Source organism: Gavia stellata, chromosome 1 (genome assembly GCF_030936135.1).
Source record: "Gavia stellata isolate bGavSte3 chromosome 1, bGavSte3.hap2, whole genome shotgun sequence".
In the NCBI taxonomy this organism is placed as follows: Eukaryota; Metazoa; Chordata; class Aves; order Gaviiformes; family Gaviidae; genus Gavia; species Gavia stellata.
Window position 1 is genome coordinate 93624788 of NC_082594.1, and position 21494 is coordinate 93646281.

Genomic DNA, 21494 nt, shown 5'->3' on the forward strand with positions numbered 1-21494 from the left:
TTAAGTTCTTCTCTTTGATAATTTTCTCAGGAAGTTAGTATAGGAAAAAATGAAAAATATGAAGTACGGATGAGTCACTGACATCTAGATAAAGCAAAGCACTATCAACCTTACCAATTGCTACAATTTCTTCATACTTACCACATCAATGTTTATTTCAGGGATCTCTACAAATCCAGCAATCCTAAGCACTAGTACTCCTGAATTTCGCACTGCTACCTAAGTGAATGGACAACAGTGTGATTATTGACAAGGTCATTTTCACAGAACTATCCCACCAAATCTGTCATAATTACATGAAAAAAAGTTGAAAAAAGTTTAAAAAAAAAACCACAAAAAACCCACAAAACAACCAACCTACCCCACAGATATAGAGTGGAGAGAGACATTCAGCATAATTTGTAATAAAAATATGAAAATAACTCTGCCCTTATAATATAATGCATTTTTGCTATGGAAATATAAAGAGCTAAAGAAAATGTCTGCATTTTCTAGAACACATATATACAGATTCCAGTAAGATGTGGCTTCAAAAGAAAAAACCAATCATGCCTCTGTGGCATACCATATCTGGGATAGTCATAGCTGTCAATTAAAAAAAAAACCCCACAACACAAACAACAAACCCACAAAGTTTCAGGGAAGACCAGTCTTCTACAGACAAAAATAATGTTGCAGGAGGCTGTATTACTAGAATGAACAGTTTTCTCCAACAGGAGAAAGCTGAGTGAATGGATTAGATATATTCAGCAGCTGTGAGGACTGGAAAGTATACCACAACACAAATTGCTTGACAGAGGTGCTGGTACAAAGTAGATACTATTGTTCTGAGTAATGCTAAATCTGTTTTAGAAGCGGAAAAAAGAAATGGATACTAGGTTTAGCAAGCATAATATAGGCAGCCACAGAAGGCAGAGAATCCAGGATTAGAGTCAGAAAAGGTAGCAAAGATCAGCCCCATGATAGCATCCTTTTTCCCCATTCTCACCTGTCTGAGCAAGGATAAGTTCAGGAAGCAGGCATGCAGAAAACAAAATTGGATTAAATGTTTATTGAATTCCTATTATTAAATCAAATCTACTAGTAAATATGCCTCTGAGATGACCACAAAAAAGAAGTCAAGAAATTAAAGACGCTGCCAGTATTCCAGTCCTGCTCCTCTATAGATCATAAAAACTGTAGATATGTCTATATGATCTTCTGAAGACAATCACACATTAGTTTCAACAGCTTGCCAATGGTATATGAAGCAGCTCAAACTGTGAGGCTGTTTTAATATTTCAGAGCAGGACTGAGACCAAAATAACAGAATAGGTTATAGCAGCCATCAACCGCTGTAAGAAAACTTTTCTTTTTTTTTTTCTTAAAAAGCATTAGAACACTGGAGATAAAATCCAAAAGATGCTCAAAAGTACACACATCCCCACACAAACACAGATTATAACACTCAAAAGACAAGTTCTTCCAGTTTTGAATACCTCCACTCTTGTATCAAAACTCATTTTTGCATTCGGAGTGAAACAGATTTTGAGATCAGCATGGCCTCCCACAGGTACCACCCCTTCAGAAGGGGTGATCATCATTCCAGGCAGTGGGTTTGTATCAAGAACCTTCAAACACAAACATGAAAGATTAAAAATACTGAAAAAGGTGGCAGGTTTGTTGTGGTTTTTTGTGTTTGGTTTTTTTTTTTTTTAAATACCAATATATCTATCATGAAGATTTTATATTCTTACAAGGAGAACCTTCATAATATGTAATGCTAACTTGGACTTAAAAGCTTGGGGCAAAAATACAGGTAAACAAAATAAAGTAACAGATTCCTAAACATGATGACTATCAGTTTCTACTACGAAATAATTTTTGCACACCAGTTGGAAATTTCACATTCTGGTTTTCAATGAAGTTATTAAAATTAAGACTTGCTAGATAGCAAGTCTCCACAATATTCTACAATGCATTTTTTCAGTGACAGATAAATTCATCACTTCTTTGACATTCACAGTAAGAAGATGGGACCCAGGATCCTAATACTGTAAATTCAGTAATAGTACTAGGAGTAAAAATTCCGTTTACTCACAATTAGTAAGGACAAAATAGAATTTGTCCTCTTCTAATGCACTCCAAACAAATAACTTTTTAAAGTATAGCTACACAAGTGATAATGACCATGAACAACCAGCCATCTCTTTGCTTAAGACTAATTGTGGAGGCTTAAAAGGCTGGGTATGTTTGTTTGTTTATTTGTCTTATTGATTATGCTGATTTTATTCTTTCAGGCCCATCCTCTAAGAGTATAGTAGTAATACTTGTTATTACAATGCTCAGTTGATAAACAGAGAAATATGGTACAAATCAAAATAAATTAATCAAGTTTTTTAGTACCATAATAATGTTGTAACAAAAATTCTGAGGATTTTAATGAAAATTTTTGTGCTTCACTAAATAAATACAGCAAATTATTCTGTGCTTAGGAGAACTAATGAGGTTAAGTTTCCTAGTAATTTTTGTATTATGTCTTTACACACTCTGGCATCCATCTCATCTCTTATCCAATTCATAATACAGCCTATCTTCCTCTCAGATGTTAGTCTAGCAAAGTAATTATATTTGCTATGACTTGTTAGGGTGTATGCATGCACTGACTGGGCAGCCAGTGTGAACAGGATGACTAGCCAGTTTGCTCTGTCTCTCAAAATATAAAAAACAACCAAGCTGTAACTGCTTTTTCATAGGGTACACCAGTATGTGGTTCTACCCTCACCACTGGTTCTCATGAAACTTCCAGAATCTTTTAGACCACTGCCACTTTGCTTGTCTGTTGGTCCATCTATCCAAATTTGACAGAGGAACAGAATTCCCATTCACATAAATCTTGTTTCTTCAGAAAACCAGACAAGAACTTAAGCAGATTTAGATCTAATAACTGAGAACACAGAACTGTAACATGATCTGATAAAATGAACTCCCTTCTTCCTCCCAAGAAATTAAATATGCTAAAAATAACTTTAGCTTACTTGGAAGTATGCATGGTTGTATCCTATGTTTTGAAGAATGGCTGTCTTAAAAGTAGATAAACCCATTGGACTATGACTGAAGGGTATCCTTTGTTCCATAAACTGAACTTTAGTAGTACCAAGCTATAAAAAAAGAAGAGAAAACAAGCAAACTAATTAACATATTACTATGTACAAATAAATAATTCAGCCTCATTTTCTTTTCATTACGTAATGAGCTAATATACTTGTGGAAATGCATGAATTAGAAGTATTCAAATAGACAAAGACAGTTTAAATGTGAGACAAGATTTAATCCTTGTGTTGAACTTATGTAGATGCAAAGTAAACAGACACAACCCCAGAGATATTTCTGGGCTAATTTCAAGACAAATATTTATATTTTATTTAAATTTAATTTAACAGCACAACCTCCATGATTTTTTTTTAAATCCTAAATGTGCAATCAGGACAAGATACTTTAGAGTTTTTAATAGCAGTAGAAATACTAATATTCTAATTTATACACATTCTGGTTTACATCATATGGCTATTTCCTAGCGGGGGGAAGAGAAAGCAGGCACATCAAAAGGAAGGAAAAAGTGTTCTTGGCTCGCGAAATGGAAGTTCTAGAGCATGCAGCCTGTAGAATACAGTAGTTAAAAAAAAAAAGTCTGTCTTCTTCACATTCCCTGGCATGTAATATAAGATAACAAATTATTAACCTAAGCTGAATTTCACTGTTTAGAAAACTATCCAGAACATTGCTTTTCAAATTATCAAATACCATGTTCAAATAACAATATAAAATTATGTTACAGCCTGTTGTTACCCTGAAGCTCTGAAACACACCTTCTCACACATGCCTTCATTTTTTTTCCCTTTACTACATATCTAAAGAACTATCATACCACCTCTCAACCTTTGTTTGGCTAAACTAAACGAGCCAGGAAGAACAATTAGCACTTAATATATAAGGACCACTAAGTTGTGGTGCCAAAGGAAGCATATCGTCAAAAGCAAGAAAAAGGCAAATTGTCTTGTCTTGCCTTCATCATGTCTTTGGAGCAATAGTCTTTTGTTAAACACGTCAAGTAGAAGTCATATGAAATTAAAATGTTTTTTTGAACACATGATAATAGAAATATATTTAAGAAATTACTTGTTTTTAAAACCTACACATTTTCCTACTCTAAATCTGCTGTATGAATTGTTACCTTTGCAAAACATTTCAACTTAATTGCGTTTCCTTTATGCACACACAAGTTGAATTCTCCTGTTTCTGGAGAGTTGAACCCTGGATGCCAAACAACTTCACACTCCAGATCTCTATAGGCCTCCACAAAGCCTAAATAAATGTACATAATTTACACTTTATAGCATACACATATACAGTTATTAAATTACATTGTATAATTAGAAATAAACAGATTGAATTCCACTTGTGTCACTCAGACTGTCTACATCAACTTCTTAGCAGCTTCATTCATACAGTGCTTTTGGAAAATTTCCTATCCTGATGAGCTGTACAATATTAGTAACTGCTATTAAATTGCTGCCTTACTCTGAAATATCAACAATCTGTGCTGAGAAAAATTGTTATGTAAGCACTGCTGACTGGACATAGAAACAACGAACTCGACTGAGTATGCACTCAGGGTAGGGCTTATACAGGGAGTGCTGCTATAGTATTAACAATCTGATCTGATACTACTTTTGGGATACACTGATAGCGACCAAAATCTAAAAAATACAGTTTATAGCATCAGCTGAATGTTTGTCTTACTTAACGTTACTGACATTTAAGATACATGCACACACACTGTGCTCACATAGTATACCTTTGGCTGGCTGTATAGAAAATGCAGTCCCTCTATCTGTAATTATAGGTTTCCAAGTAAACTCAGCAGGATGGTTTCTGGGATTGTATACCCTGACAGTTGTTCTAAATTCTGTCTCTGCTAGGTAGCCAGGAATAGGATTTAAAATCAGTTCTCTTGCAGACAGCTCAAGTTCAACAGACACTGCTTTTGCAACTACCAGCACATGTCCAAGGTGTTGGTTGTTTATTGTGTAAGTGAAAGATCTGTAACATAAAAATATATATTTCTCAATGTTTTTATGTATTTATTATGTTGTAGTCAGAGTAAAATTTATGTGAAATATAATCATTAGCAAAAAAAAACTTAAAAAATAAGACTGACAAGAGAAAGCAATTTGTAATTGTTTTGAATAAAATTTAAATCATGTCAAAAGTGAACATCAACCTCATAGAGGCATTTTAACAGCATTAGTAAAGTGAGAGTTCTATCTCCACACCAGAAGGCTAGAAAACAGCTTGCCTATACATTTACCTATGAGGTGCATCAAAAGATCTGCGCACAGATGCCAGAAAAAGTACTACATTTTCCATAAAATTTCTTCTAACAAATACACTGTAATGGCAAACTTTTTTCCCCTGATATACCTGTGGCTATACGGGCTTTTGACAGAACAGTTTGTTGGGTTTTTTTAAACCCTAAGAAACATTACTATACCAGCAAAATTTTGCAACATAACTTCATTAATTATTGCAGTATCACCACAAATGAGTGTACACCATTAACAGTTATCACAATTATACTAAGGTTAAACCAGCCACATGATTTTTTTTTAATTCTACTACTGTGAAGAAAGTATGTAAATCAAGAGGTATAAGAAGCCTTACCTTTTAAACATTCCAAGCGTGTTTGTCTCGAATACAATTGGAATGTGAGTCTTTGTAAGAGGAGGCACCACCTGAGACAATGGACTCGTCTGCTGTAATTCATCAATTTCAATCTCAATTTTTATCCATATATGAACTAACAAGTTATTGATGATGTGCAGTTTTCTGGCTGTTGTAGAATACACACAAACATCACCAAAATCCATAGTAGAAGGACCTGGAATATATAAGAAATAAGATCTTCAACATTAAAAAGTAAAAGTTAAAGTAAGGAAGCATAACTCCTAAAAACAGTATGATCAAAACATTTTAGTTCCTCAAATTACAGAATTAGACAGCTAGAACAATCCTGTAACAGAACAAATTCACACTAAAATTTGGAACTAAATACCATGCATGTTCCATGGATATTTTCAGTAGTACAACTCAAAAGCCACCACCAACATTTATTTCTTAATTCTGTCTGTGTTAGCCAGCTATTAAAATAGGAAAAGCAATGTGCTAATTACTAAAGGCATTATTAATAATCATAAATACTTCTTCTTATTAATCAGATATTTAAATGGCTAGATAGCTAGCAATTCACTGAGTTTATACACTTAACCTGTTTATTTGCTCCCTGGTGTGTGACCATTCGGTTTAATAACGCATGTAATTTGACGGTGACAGAATTATCTCACTACTTTACTTACCGCTATCACGAGTTTTTATGCTGGTCTGCCAACTTTAGTGCTCATGGCACTAATCAAACATCTTACAAAACTCTAAATACTTTTTGTATTAATGTGTTCATCTCATTCTACCTTTCCCCAAGTGTATCAGTATACACAGCTATACCATTCAAGTTCTGGCTTCATTGAAAATAAAAAAAGCCCAGAAAGTATTGAAAATTTTCACTTTGCTGCTAAACAATGATAATGAAGAAAAATTGAGCTTAAAATAGACGAGTTTTAGTACCAAGTGTTGTTAATAGATGAGTCCCTTACAGACTTCAGAAGTGTTAGTCCCCATCACAGAACATTCCACTGAAATTATTTTGAAGGAGGTTCCTGAAGTTTTACTTTTTGGGGGCATCACTGTTCATTGTTAATTCCCAGAAACATTCTGAACGGTCCCATGAATCTTGCTGATATTAATGCTGGTCCAGATACTATCCCATAGCAATGCATAAGGGTATGAGCAACCCTCATACTATGCTGTATGATTTCTCTGTAATAGGCTGTGGTATGAACTGTCTTTAAAGGAAGCTCTCCTTTTACCTAATTGTATCTCAGTATTTTCGGAGGAGTACAAAGCTTTAGTTAAACACTACTGTAGATATCAAGCTGCCACCAAATTAAGCTATTTTCTATTTAAAGTGAACAATTATGAACACAAACTGTGTTACTATAAATAAGTGCTTTTGTAACAACTATATGCATTTAGTAAGCAAATTAAAAATCTTACCAATGAGTATTTGATGAAGCTGCTTGGATGTCAAAGTTAGACTACAGTCTTCCTTCTCTTGGGTAGAAGATGGGATAGCACTAAGCCCACTCCAAATCTGTGATAAGCACAAGACATCTTCTCAGAGCAGGATCAAAATTCTTATGCTTTTTTATATGGTAAACACACTATTCTTACATTATTACTCAAGCATTTAACTTACTTCTTTGACTGAGGATTCAGAACCATTTGCTGCCAATTTTCGACTAGTTAATAAGCAATTCTCATCTAAAGGAAGCATTTTCAACTGTAGCTTCTCCTCGTGAAAATCTGTGATCGAGATCTTTGGCGACATAAGCCCTGCAGCCGGTTTAAGGCCTATGCTCACAGAATTATTATAAATATAAAGCTGCCTATAGGGGAGGAAGAAAAAAATGATATGGAAATCTGAAGTTTGAGCAGTCCGTGTTCTATGCATTAAACTATTTAAGATTTTTAAACATAACAAATAATACTTTAAGTCGGAATATTTCATTAAAAAACCTCAAGTACAGAAACTGCCTTGAAAAGTCTTTTATTGTATTGTTTAGGTAAGGATTAACATCTGTTGCACATTTGTGGCAACTGCTTAGCTAAACAGGTTGCAAGCACTGTGGCTACCAAAATATAAATATTATATCATGTCTAAAATGCCTCTTGAAGAACGATTAAGTTGTGAAGTCAAGCACTTAAAAGTTAGCAAATGCCAAGATTACAAAGGATCCTTTAATTGTATACGTCCGAACTGGACTGCTTACAGCCTAATTTTCAGAGCAATTAATTTTTCTTGGTCAAAGTTCAATTCCAATCAATCAATTTCACCTGCAGCCAAGAGATTTGAAACTTCAAGATCTTACACAGATGTTTCATATCAAGTATTCAGAAAAATTATTACTATGTTTGACAGTAATAGTGAAATTCATCTGATAACTGTGAAATTTTCCTTTCTGTTCTTGCTCCTCAGGCAGTATACCTTGAATATAACCGTTATGGTCATAAAAACAACAGTTCACCGTCTACACAACACCACTTCCTTTCAAGAAAACCATACATCATGTGCATGCATAAAAATAAAATAAATCCAGCTCTGCAGGCCTTGTCTGAATCATGATATATATACACAGAGCAAGGTAAATTGAGATTACAAGAATAATCCACTGGCATTATTAATTTTTAAATAATAGGTCTTGCAAACTTAACACTCTTACAGTATTACTTCTCTTGCTTTAGAAACTTTACAGACTTTTTTATTTTTTAAAAAAATTTGAAAAGTAGCAGAGCTGTCAGTTCTGCTTTTCCATGCCTCACAGCATACCAACCAAATACACAAATTCATGAAATGAGAATTTACGATAAGGCTAGAAGAACAATACAATCCTTTAGTCTTATCTGCTTCATTCCACAAATTATATAATAATTTACATACTAAATCCATCACTTTGGGCAAGCTAGACATACTAGTTGGAAATACGTACAATTTATTACATAAAAAGAAAAGAGAATCCAAAACAAATGTTTTTCCTATTAACCATAACCAACTCTTCTTAAAACTTGGCATCTTATTTTAAGTTCCATGACTCTGTCCCTACATTTTACCCAGGAAGTGATCGCTAAGTGTCTAAATGAATATTTGAACAAAATGGGTTTTGAATGCATTATAAATTAATGTCCCAAAACTATAAGCATTTCATTATGGGACAAATTCAGGTATATGATTGGTGCTACTAAGTTAATTCTGCATGTATATACACATGTTTTTCATATGAGCCTAAAGTATTTACTTATCCTTTAAACAAAGTCTTACCTAGCGGCATCTTTCTGTAAACGACGCTGTCTTAAACTAGAAATAAAGTTGGCGTAGTATTCCTTATGTGCTTCTTTTGACAGTCGTTCACAGTCAGTATAAGAAAACTCTGGATCTATATAATTATATCTCTCAGTCTTTGTGAAAATAGTCCTAAATACGTAAAGAGAATTGTACATGTGTAAAATGATTCTGTGTCTTGTTAGAAAGAAAATATATCGATTTTGCTACATATATATTTCATTACAAACATTCTTTTCATCACAGCTGATTATTAATATTTGACCTTGTAAAGGCAACCATAAAAATGAAATATTGAAACTGTAATAGCTGCATTTGTAGTTTCACATAAGAAAAGCAACTCAAATTTATGTGCAAGAGGCTCAAGGTTAAGTAGAATGCAATGAATTTTAAAGAACTTTCAGCCTGGGGGGAAAAAAAAAACAAACCAAAAAAAACCAAAAACAAACCAGTAAACTGTCATGTGAGTAACCAATCTTGATCTACTATACAGTATATACAAATGTGTGGTTTTAAATATTATATACACATAATTTTTACCTGTACTTTTTATTCCATTCACTAGGCCTAATGCTGGCTGCACGGTCATTAGGAAAAGCTATAAGTGCATCACCCTTACAATTCCTGTTTATCCAGTGAGTATGAATTTGTGTTTGGGTTGATTTAAGTATTGCTACGGGTGCTGTATCAGTGCACTGTCCTGTGCCATCAGCTACAAACTGTCCAGTTGCATTGGAAATCATTGGTGTTATACCTTAAAATTCAAATAAAACATGTTACATACACTTATACTTTCTAAACAAAATTCAAATTATTAGAAAAATATTTCTTAATTTATACTGACCCACCCAGCAGCCCAACAATCAGTCACACATCCCATTATGTTTTTCTCAGACAAGAGGGAAGAAGGCGTTCAGACAATACTGACAGCCAACCATCTTTCCTGGCCTAGATCACAGACAAATACTAGAGTCCAAATCACACTACTATGTCCAGCTGTGACACTTTGTCTTGTACATGCACATGATCAAACACTCAGAGCTGCCTCTGTCACAACACCATCCACAGTGTCCTAAAGCTTGTCTTAAGGGCTGCAAACACAGGCATGACTTTTAACAAAGAACTCCCAAGCTATCACAACTGAAAGGAAAGCTCAGATCTTTTTCACTCTAGTTTTAGAAAAGCACATATACATTAAAGTTAAAAAAGAAAAATTATAACAGAAACTAGGCCATGTGTTTGCTCACCTCTCCTACATAAGATACACGTTTAAAACAGCACTATAAATAAATAAGTAAACACATTCTCTACTGCCCCTTCCACACCTGCAAAAAAAATTGATACATTAAACTAAATATACTGGGTTTACCCACTTTAGCCTTACTTTACTCTCCAATGGCTACAAAAAACACCCTACTTTCCATCCTCCAAACTATAGGAGTGATTACAACTTCCACTGCCCAGTGAGGCACAGTTTGCAAGAAGCTTCATTCCAGTCTCTTTCCCCCCTCCAACAAATACAGAGAGACAAGTACACATACTCATCCACAGAGACTGGGAGAACAGGAAGATATAGAACCCACATATATAAGGATCTGAAAAAAAATAAATCACTCATACCCCTCATAACCTCTTTATAAACCTGCAAATAGGAGCAGAATGGGGACATTAATAGAGCAAATGGTAGACAGGAGCATTTAGAAAAGCTGACAAAACTTGAATACTACATTAAATCTTTGATCCACAGAAACATGTTTTAATCATGTTTTTCAAGCTGGAAAACTGCAGTAGTTCTGGATTTCAGCAATAAAACCCAGAAATCGCAAAACTTTAGTTTCTCATCAATTCTTGATCGCCATGGGCTTGAAATACCTTCCTAAAAGTAGCAGGAATGTCCAGTAGCTTATCAACCATTCTGATATTAGTAGAAAGAACAGCATTTTATCCTGACTTCCCAATTACTTCCTCTTTTTACTTTCCCACAATGCTCTGTTTGAAGAAGATTAGTATTGCCTTCCTGTTTTTCATTAGTGAGTACATCTTCAAGTGGGCAGCAGTCAGTAAAGGAGTATTCAACTCCCCTCCTTATCTACACACAAATCCACCACTGTACAGGACAACCCTGTTGCATTTGTACTACCTGCAGATGCTATGCCTTATTTGATGCTAGAACAAGCTATGTTTCCCATGACTGTTTTTAAAATCCAGTGATGAGCTTAGCCAAATCTATTGTAAAGTGGTTGTTCATAGGACAAGTTAGGAACATGAGGAACAAATTAAAGATTAATTGTTGCATATCCTGAAAGATTCTTTATGCTGGCATAGGTTTCATAGGATGAGAAGAGTCAATGGACATGGGACAGGTAGCAGGCTGTATTAACTGGCAAATTCATCTGGCAGTAGTAACTTTCAATCAGTAAAGAACACCGGTATCTTTCCGAACTTCTTTCTGTGCTTTACCCATCTCTCTACTAACAAATGAAACATACTAGCACTGTATAATGTCATTGCTGCCAAAAACTGAAGCCTTTATTTTCTGATTTATAAAAGTTAAATAATGATATGATAAAAATTTATGCTTTAATAGTCCAATTTTTGTTAAAATATGAGGGGCTTTTTTACCATTATTTTAGCCATTGTTTTATACTCTCATGGATATTTGTCATACAAATGAGCATTCCTTCAACTCCCAAAAAGAGATTATTTTTTAAAAACAAAAATAGTAAAAAATTCTCTTTTAAAATGTTAATAACATAGTTTTAAAACATTTTATCACTTGTCACTTATCTTTTTAGCATCTTACCAGGATTAATTTTGAATAGAATGTTTTTTCGTTTAGATTTGCACACACCAATAAAGCTCAAATATATTTGATGAAAGGTTTTTGTCTTCGAAACCTGTAAATTATTTTTCTTTAGTCCTGTACCAATGATATCAATAACTTGCTTCACTTTAAATGTTCCTATCTGATGTGGAGAAAATGAAAATATCACATCCTGGAAAAGAAAAGTCATTATGAGACATATGAGGCAGAAAAGCAAAGAGAAAAGTTTTGTGTAATTCTCTGTTTAATTGAGTCACTTCTTTCCACACTTACTTCTAAGATAGGTGTTCAAACTGGGCTTTTAGAATATGCCAACTGCCACACATAAATTAGCAATATAAGGAAATACAAGACTGCTACACATTAGGACACCACAAAGTCTGACTTGCTTATTTCTGGGACAAATTGTTCTCTCTTGTGCCCTGAGTTACAGATTTGTGAAATTATAAATGTCTCCTTATTTGACTTAAATTTGGCAAAGTTTCTTCCATTAAAAGATATGTTATGTTACTCAAGCATTTGTGATTTACTGAAAGAAATGAAAAGGATACTGCAAAGTTTTGAGTATAAATCTATCTTCTCAAGTCAGTAAAATATAAAAAATTTAAGGCCAGGAAAAGCCTGGGTAAAGTTTCTTTGGTACTACAATTTTTTTTTCCCAAATTCAAAATAACCCTTGTTGCTTCCTGGTGTACAGAAAAGAGCATTAAAAGACTCTACATAAGGAGAAAAAATTATATATTTGGCTGATACTAAACATCATGGCTACTGAAATTAAATTGTTTTGGTTTACCTTCAGGAAATTCCACTGCTGACCAATGTAAAGTAATCTGCATATCTACATAACCTAAGAGAAAGAGGTAATTACCTTTGCAGATTTTTTTTTAATTTTTCCTTTTTCAGGAGAAACGTTAAAGTGAGCAGTCTTGCAGAAGCTGAATGTTACTGGAAGGGACTCGGATTCATTTTTGAGTGTGCATAGAACTTGTGTTTGTTCACCCAAGAAACATTCCATAAACTTAATAACTGGTCCTGGATTGAAAGTTAACATGACAGGAAGCCCAGAACCTCTCAAAGCTAACTCCATGTGATGAGGATGATTCACTGCATTAGACAAACACAAAAAACCAAACAAAAACCTCACACACACCTATTAGCTTACAAACAGAAAAGTCATACTGTAGCTTTATGGTTGCAAAACCAAAATGATACCGTAATACAATAGGATTTATAATGTAATTTTCAATAAACTTAACACAGAAATTCTTACTTATAATGGCTGTTAGATAACGTATTCCCTCATCAAGGAATTTGAGGGTGATCAATTATTCACTTGAAGATTCACAAGACTGGTATTACCAAAGTGCTGGTGACTTGCAAATGGCTGGGGGTTTTTTTATGTCCTCCAAATATTTACATTTATAATTAAGTTCTAAGTGTTCACCTCCAGCAGGTGTATTCATGACACACATCATTCCCTCCTTTCTACTCACTGTTCAAAGAGTTTTTGGTGCTAAAGCATTAAAAATGTAAGTTACAATAATTTATTTGTATCGATATAAATAAAATGAACACAGCTTTCCCATAAAACTGCTAAGATGAAGAAATTAAATAAATAAAATCAAGGTACAGTTTTATCATCCATATATACATTTCTGATGGTTACTATATATTTCTGATAACATACTTGTGATTGCTGTAGCACCATCACTAAGGACCTGCAGATAGCCATCTTTATTCCCAACAGCTTCAAATCTCAGAAACAGTACATAATCTTGTTTCGATGATGAGTCATTCACTCCAAAGTCCCTTTTAAATTTTCTGTAAGAGTCACAATCTCTAATTACAAGATGGGGAAAATAAAAACAAACCACCAAACACCAAGCCACAAAAATTTAAAAAAAAATAAAAATCAAGGCTTATTTTTCATCATCCACTCTGGCTTCTTTGCTGTTGGTTACAGCTTGAACAAATGATCTTTATACTTCCTTTCAGAAAATGGAACAGTACCAAATTTAAGCTCAACAATATCCGTATGCTTACTATAGTAGTCATTTGATATCTTTTCCAGTCTACAGCAGTTTTCTAAACTAATATTACCTGCATAATAATCACTTATAATTAGAGATTAAGCAAGGGAAAATGGCAAGAGCACATTTTCTTTTTCTTTTCCTTATTTGAAGAAGAAATGTTCCTTTATGCTTACTTTCTTTTAATGGAATGAAAGCTCTCCAAAATGTTTCAGTCTCTTGGTGATTATATATATATTTTTTCTTTCATAATGCTGCACATATTCTATGTCTTTATGAAATAAATCTGTACTCCTTAAAAAAGCACTTAATTTAACACTGTAGAACTCTGTCAACAATCTAGAAATTCACCATATTTAGTGGGAGCTGCAATTAGTTCCTTTGGCAAAATCTAATAAAATTCTTGTTCTTGCAAAACAAGCTTAGCCAATTTTTGGTTCAAATACATCCTTAATGTTTTATAAAACATGTCCCAGAAAATCACTTCAGACTTGGCTTTCTCATTCGTAGTACCATGCCAAGCAATTCCTTTTAACACACATAAATTCATAAGAAGTCATTTATAAAAAAAAATTGCAGACAGATTAATTTAAAATTATTTTCTCTAACACAGCTCTTTACAGAATAGTTTAGACCAATCAATCTATATGTGTGTATCTAATTTGGACCACTCACTCACTTTGGACTAAAGCACAATGTAACCAAAGATTTCTCATAAGGTAGCAAGGTTCCTTGATCGGGAATGCACAAGATCAAGGTGGAAACATCTACATCTCTTGTTCTATTTTTGAGGCTTAAGTCTTGTAAAACAGCATCTGTACTCCTCTGAAGATCCGTCCCCTAAAAAATAATCAAAAAGTGGAATAGTTTAGCCTGTTCTGCTTCCCCTTTTGTGTTTGCTTTGTTGTAGGGTGGGTTTTTTTTTCCTACACATACATTTTCATATCTTTCACAACAAATAGAAAGACATAGCATAATAGCACTGACATAGTTACATATCACATGGCTAATTAACTAATTTTTAAACATCAATTTCACATCAATGTTTTGAATTCCCTTTTCTAAAGATGATGCTCACTCAGATGATTTCACTGTCTGAGAAAAAACAAGTGAAACCACAGATGCTTAACATCTTAAAATACCAAAATATATTTTGATAACTCCTACTAAATGATAAGAAATCCAGTAGGTCAAGCAAAACCACTCAAAAAACAAAACAAAACCCACACTCAGGGAATGTACTTAACATTGTTAAGGTTGAGATGACACATAGTGAAACAGAAATATCTGAAAAACTTAATTCCATGGTTAATTTGTAGTAAAAAATTTGTTGGTTGGACAGAAGTTTCAGAAAGCCTATTCATCAGGAAATAGTATGACATAGTAAACACTACTAGAAGATGAACATTGTGAAACAAAAAATGCAAAAGCAGAAATGAAAACACATCTTCAACTAAAATAAAAACCAGAAGAGTTTCTTACCATCTCTCCTCCAATGGCATTGTCTTCCAGTACGGCTACCCAGTCCATACACTCAGGACTTTCATTGTATAAAGATATTTTTTCAGTCTTTGAAGACCCAAAGTAAACTGGTCCAAAGTCAATGCATTCCAATATATTTCCACAGGACACTCCTAGAACTTTAAGAACTTGTTCAACCACAACAGCTTTGATCCATACTTCAGTGCAGCCAAGACCTTCCAACTCCACTCTGTCAGTAAGAGTAGCAAGCAGCAATAGGTAATGTAGAAAAGTGTCAGAAATAATCAGTTTGGTTGATATTAGAACCTATGCAAAACTGAACCAAATCAGAGTATTTAAATCACTAGCTTTCCATAGATTAACTAAAATGGGGAAAAAAAGAAGGTAAAAAAAAAAAAAAAAGAGTGTGTACTTGACAACGTGATACCTAACAGGAATATTACCAATCAGGAAGAATCACACATTACATGGTGGAGTTTGGGGAAGCTTTTTGGGTTTCTCTCCTTTTTTAATGTTTGAAAGAATAGGAATGACGTCTCGAAAGAATCAGAGTTGTCCACAGCTGATACAAAGTTTCTCAGAAATAAGAGCAGTGTATCTAGATACCAATTTTGGTATATACTTAGGAATTTTCTCTCAGGCAACTGGAGCTAGAAGTTCATCTGAATAACCATAAAAGAACTGCTGCTGTTCCTGCCTGAATGCTTGATCTTGATGATACCACAAAACACCAAAGGATCGTACAGACATTGTACAAATCTTTTTTATTAGAATTCTACTGGAACAAAGCATATTTGTTCCTGTTGCACAAAAAAAAGAAAACACCAACCAAATTTAGTAATATAGCTTACTGTTCTAATAGAATCAGCTATCCTTTTAAATAGCCTCTGAGCCAAAAAAAAAAAAAAAATTAAAAAACCCCAAGGGATCTGGGAGAGGATCTCAAACTCTCTAAACATCATCTTTCAACTTCTGGAGCATGATTACAGGATTCTCCAAGACAGAAAATAAATCTCAAAAAAATATAAGAGTAGATTCCTTGAAAAGAATTCTGCTTATGCATAGAAGCAAAATGCTTAGAGGACAAGGCAAATGGAAATAACCAGAATGCTTTCATCAAAACTGTACTATTTCTCCTGGTCAAATTCCCGTCAAATACTCATTGTAAGACTTTCAATATTACCCTGTTTGTTTAAATACACATATGCACACATGTATACACATCATTTTATACATTTATGCAAGGCTTGACAAGGAAACTTAAGATTTCATTTAGTCTAAAGGATATAGCAATGACTACTAAGAAATGCTAAATTCACTGACAGAAATAAATACATAGAATTTAAGGCAGGGAATGTGTGAAGTATGAAATCTGAGCTCTGTGTAGTTATGTTCTCTCAGTTTAATAGATAAACTATCTACTAGACTGGAGGAGACAGTAGCTATTTAACCAAGATGGGGCAAAGAAAACAGTGGTGGTGGTCTGGACAGTAAAGGAAGGGCAGAAAGCATGACACTTTGCAACCAGAACGTTGAAAACTCAGTAACCAAAGAAAATATCATATGAAGGAGGATGCAACTGTGAGGCAAAATACAGATATTTTCTTTTTTCTTCCCTATCATTCTAATACAATTTTTCTCCTTTCATTTAATTTGCTTTCCTTTTCCAACAGGTTGCAAAAAACAAGAACAGGAAGAACTGAACTTTAAGTCATATATCTTAATAATTTAAAAATAAAACAGGAAACATACCCCCCCAAAAAAAACCACCACACCCTATTCACTATTATAAGAAAACAGGATTGAAAAGGACTTTCCAGATTAATACCCACTTCCAAATTCTGTCACTGCCTAAAAAGTCTATATTCACCATTCGAAGAGAGACAAGGTAGGCGCTTAAAAACAGTCTATTCTTAGAAGAGTTAGTGGTTGCAAATACATTTCCTTCATTTAAAATAAGATATACCAAAGGACATCATAATGTTTCTGAGACTCTTGAAACACATAGAGCCATAAAAAAAACCAGCAAAGTTACAGAAGCTAAAAAATGTAAGGAACACAGGTTGCATAGAAAGGTGAAAGATACAAAAGCTCTTGGCTAGTTGTATACTGAGAGATGTGCAGACATCCTATATCATTACAACTTATGAGAGATCTTTAGTAACACAGCCAGGTACACAATTTATGCATCACTCTTCTGTGGAGAAAATATAACAATCAAATCAATTTAATAAAAATAAATGTGGAAGACAGCAACTGACACGTAGGAGCTTAACTTTTTTAGACAAACATTCATAATAAAGACTAGAATTAATAACAGACAAAAATTTAATTTATAGAGCTGGATTTCTTCAGTCATACACTCACTTTATCACTTCTTTGATGATTCTGGGTACATCTGTGCAGATATCCACTTTAAACATCTTTATAGATTTCGGCTCTACCACTCCACTGGTAGGTTCTATGTTAAGCAGGACAACCCCATCATATGATATTTTAAATGTACCTAAAAGAAACAGAATAATAAACAGAATGTTACATAACAAAGTTGTAGATTTATATTCTTCTATTACACATTTGGAATTACAAAACACGTAATGCAGATATTCACAAGCAGTACATTTTCCTATGGAAACAGGAAACATGGAGTTAATCTTTTTCAAACCTATTTCTAACACAGAGTAGATCATTATTTCCAGGGTTTCTTTAAATATTACACCCACATGTCCAATGCCACTTCACAAGTTGTGATTGTAACAGAAAAGGTACTCACATTCCAAACAAAAGCGACTATATCATAAAGCAACTCTAAGTAACGTTTTGTAAGTTACGGGATATTTTATGCACAGCCCTATGCTGCTACTGTAGCCAGAAAGTTAAGTGCATACTGCAGGTAACAATAGTTTTCATGATTTGGTATGTACACAACACAGTATTTTTATAACCTAGATATGTTCACTGTTCTCTTCTGCAATATTTTTTTTTTAAATGTGAAAAAAAAAATTAAATGTGTATTTAACCAGCAGCACTAATTATCTGTCATTATACCATAGATAGCAAGAAGTTGTTTCAAATGTTGTAGGAAAAATGCAGTGTTTGACCTCAGACAATAGATAATCTCTGATACAAGATCAGAAGCAGGAACAAAGAACTCATTTTGTGCATGGGATGACATGTAAAATGCAATCCTTGAGTGACAGGCCAGCATACAGCAATTCCAATTTATGTGCTGCCTGTTAGTGCGACCTGCTATATTACAATTTACAGAGCCTACAGAAACACAGATTCAGCAGCTCTTCCTTTGTCTGCCCTCAATACATTCTTCATTAACCACTATTTCCATTCTAATTTTGCTTGTGTCCAATCCTGCAAAACTCCATCGTGCAGCTGGCATGCATCATGCAACAGAGTTTACAACTAGAAACAGCTCCTATACAACACAAGAAATTTCACATCATGCAAATTAATTGTAGATGCATATGTAATGTAGGTTATCTCATTTTCTTTACCTAATCATCATGCCTCAAAAAAAGAAGGTAGTATGTATAAGAGCTGATTATATAAACTACATACTACATCTTTAACATTTTTTCCTTGCCTTTTTTGAAAAAAAAAAAAAAAAAAAATTCTGTTCTAACTAGACAGTCATTTGATTTTTTTTTTTTTTTTAAATATTGCAACCTATCTCTGTGTTTCTACAATCATGTACTTTCTGTTGGTACAATATTTCTTGTGGAAATCTATGAAGGAAACATTCACACAACCTTGGCCTAATGCAAATAGATACCTTATGATATAACAGCTGTACAAGTGAGGAACAAAAATAATTAACTGCTATAAATTTGGTATTTGAAACCCAGCATAGTTGCCACCCTACTTCTGGAGAAAGGTGTCTGCTGCTTTGTCCAGTGGAAAAGGCGGTCAGATAGGTTACTTGGATCATATAAGCATTCTTACACTCCATTCTCCATGTTTCTTACACTCCTTTGAAGGGTCACTCACAGTTGAGGATGTGCATGTTTTGAAAGCTGTATGATTTCAAAAGCTATGTCAGCAAGGCAAAAGACCTCTCATTATCTTCTGGTAGCAAATACGGTTCAATTCCTATCCTAGAGGACTTTAGGTCTGAAAGTACAGGGAGCTTGTAGTTGTTTACTTAATAGACAGCTATTGGGATTACAGAATTACAAAAACAACAAAGCAAGAGCAGACGTGATTTGCTATTATTTATGTTGGCCATAGTAAGCCAATGAGCAACATCTTTCAGATGGCTGTCAAAAGTAGAGAACCCCCAAAATTTGGCAAAGTTCTAAATTAATTTTTCTTCCCTAAGTGGAAACATAGTACTGCCTCCAGAAGCAATAGGCCGTTTATAAAACCTTTAGCTACGATAATCACAATCTGCATAACCCAGAATTTCAGTTAATTTCTACTTGGCCACTGAAGTGTTAACTCACATAAAATTACATTGGCCAAGAAAATAAAATATTTGTATAATTTAATGCGTACTAAATATTTACCTGAAGATGATCCATGGTTAGCAATACTTATTTCTTTACTAATTATTTTACTGTTTGCAATCACTGCACCAAAGTTGATCTCTGACTCAATTTCCAGATAACAGCACGGAAATAATCTGCAGAGAAAAGACATGGTTATATGTTCCCAAAACTTGAAAATACCTTCACATTTTTAAAGAAATTTTATTAAGCACTCCAGTGGGAAGAAAGATCTCTTTTTCTCCTAGTTCTCCTACCAATGTTTATGCAACTCACTTCAGCAGTATAGCATACACAGGGAAGATCTAGCTATCCATCAAGCTGTTTACTTTAATGACTAACTACTGTAACTTTAAAACAATGCAGCTTTAAACAATTAGTTGAAATGGAATGTATACATTTCTATTTAATTTTAAATACTTTATTATAGTACAAAGAACTTTAAATAAAACTATCTTGAGTTAGTGGCATCACAAAATAAGACCGAAGTTACCATTTACCGTATTTCATTATCAGCTGCCTGAACTAAAAGCAGAGAGAACACATGCATGTCAGTTTCAATTAACAGTCTTCTTGTTTTATAGATACTTTATGTGGCTTCAACAAAACTTATAATAACAGACAGAAGTGGATAATGACACAAGTGATTTCTATTATTTATTTAAGAGCCTCAGCCAGGATAGTGACATCACTGTATTGGGTACTGCTTAGCCATAATGAAAAGATCATACTTGCTTCAGGAAACTTGTATTTTAAAGGCCCCAATTTCTAAAACAATCACACCTCTGATCTCACATACAACTGTGTTTGAAGTTACTTGGAATTTTATATCAGCACAGCAGTCTATCTCTTGACCACAAATAGGAACATGCAGGAACAATCGCATCGCATTTCATGCAGTACAGAAGATCAAATGGAGAATGAAGAAAAATCTCCTTGGCCAAGCTAGGTAGACCCCGCCCATATAATCTATAGCATAAGGGATGGGGGAAAGGAGGACAGAAGGGAAGGGAGAGAGGAAAAAAAATTTAATCACGAAATGCAACAAAAGAAGTTGCTTTTGGGAATGTTAATACACTTTTTAACTCTCACTAATAATTTACTGTAATGCAAAAAAATAAATCAGTAAATTCTTGAAAGAGATAGTCTAGACCAGCAGGATGGGGCAAAAAAACCCAACCAAACAATAAAAAAAACCCCAAAAAACAGGAAACAGCTATCAAGATCAAAGTACACTTGAAAAGATTGTAAAAATCTTGCATGTTCCAAGCATTCAGTCAGTCTTCCAAGAAGCTTTGTTAGAAAAATGAAACACAAGTATCTCTCCTCTCAAGATCCAAATATATAACGTCCCAAGTAGATAGGAATAAGCATAAATTCTAAGTATAAGATTTTCTAACAGATACAGACCGGGGCAAAAAGAGAGATGGTCAAGTTAAAGGTTTTGGGATTTGTTTATTAATACAGGGTGGGGTTTGTTTGGTTACTTTGGTTTGCTGGTTTGGTTTTGGTTGGTTTTTTTTATGAAGATGGAATTTACCCCTGGAAATGCCTATTTTCAAATATTTTCTTAATCTTTCTTAAAACAAAACAATTAATTCTTAATTATTTTATTTTAAAAAAAGTTTGGATGCAGAGTTTCAGTTAATCATTAAAAAAAGAAAACA

General features: G+C 33.9%; 1 protein-coding gene across 1 annotated transcript in view; it reads right to left on the bottom strand.

Moving 5' to 3' along the window:
- The window catches only part of CFAP47 (cilia and flagella associated protein 47), a 338108-nt gene that overhangs the window by 309636 nt on the left and 6978 nt on the right, over positions 1 to 21494 (bottom strand). The window contains exons 3-19 of the mRNA XM_059824083.1: positions 19849 to 19964; positions 17696 to 17834; positions 15329 to 15557; positions 14526 to 14686; positions 13504 to 13637; positions 12685 to 12920; positions 11796 to 11988; positions 9533 to 9746; positions 8972 to 9124; positions 7352 to 7541; positions 7150 to 7246; positions 5704 to 5920; positions 4838 to 5082; positions 4214 to 4344; positions 3018 to 3140; positions 1479 to 1610; positions 142 to 219 (exon numbers count right to left, since the gene is read on the bottom strand). Coding sequence (XP_059680066.1) covers positions 142 to 219; positions 1479 to 1610; positions 3018 to 3140; positions 4214 to 4344; positions 4838 to 5082; positions 5704 to 5920; positions 7150 to 7246; positions 7352 to 7541; positions 8972 to 9124; positions 9533 to 9746; positions 11796 to 11988; positions 12685 to 12920; positions 13504 to 13637; positions 14526 to 14686; positions 15329 to 15557; positions 17696 to 17834; positions 19849 to 19964 — 2788 coding nt within the window. The remainder of the gene's footprint in view (positions 1 to 141; positions 220 to 1478; positions 1611 to 3017; positions 3141 to 4213; positions 4345 to 4837; positions 5083 to 5703; positions 5921 to 7149; positions 7247 to 7351; positions 7542 to 8971; positions 9125 to 9532; positions 9747 to 11795; positions 11989 to 12684; positions 12921 to 13503; positions 13638 to 14525; positions 14687 to 15328; positions 15558 to 17695; positions 17835 to 19848; positions 19965 to 21494) is intronic.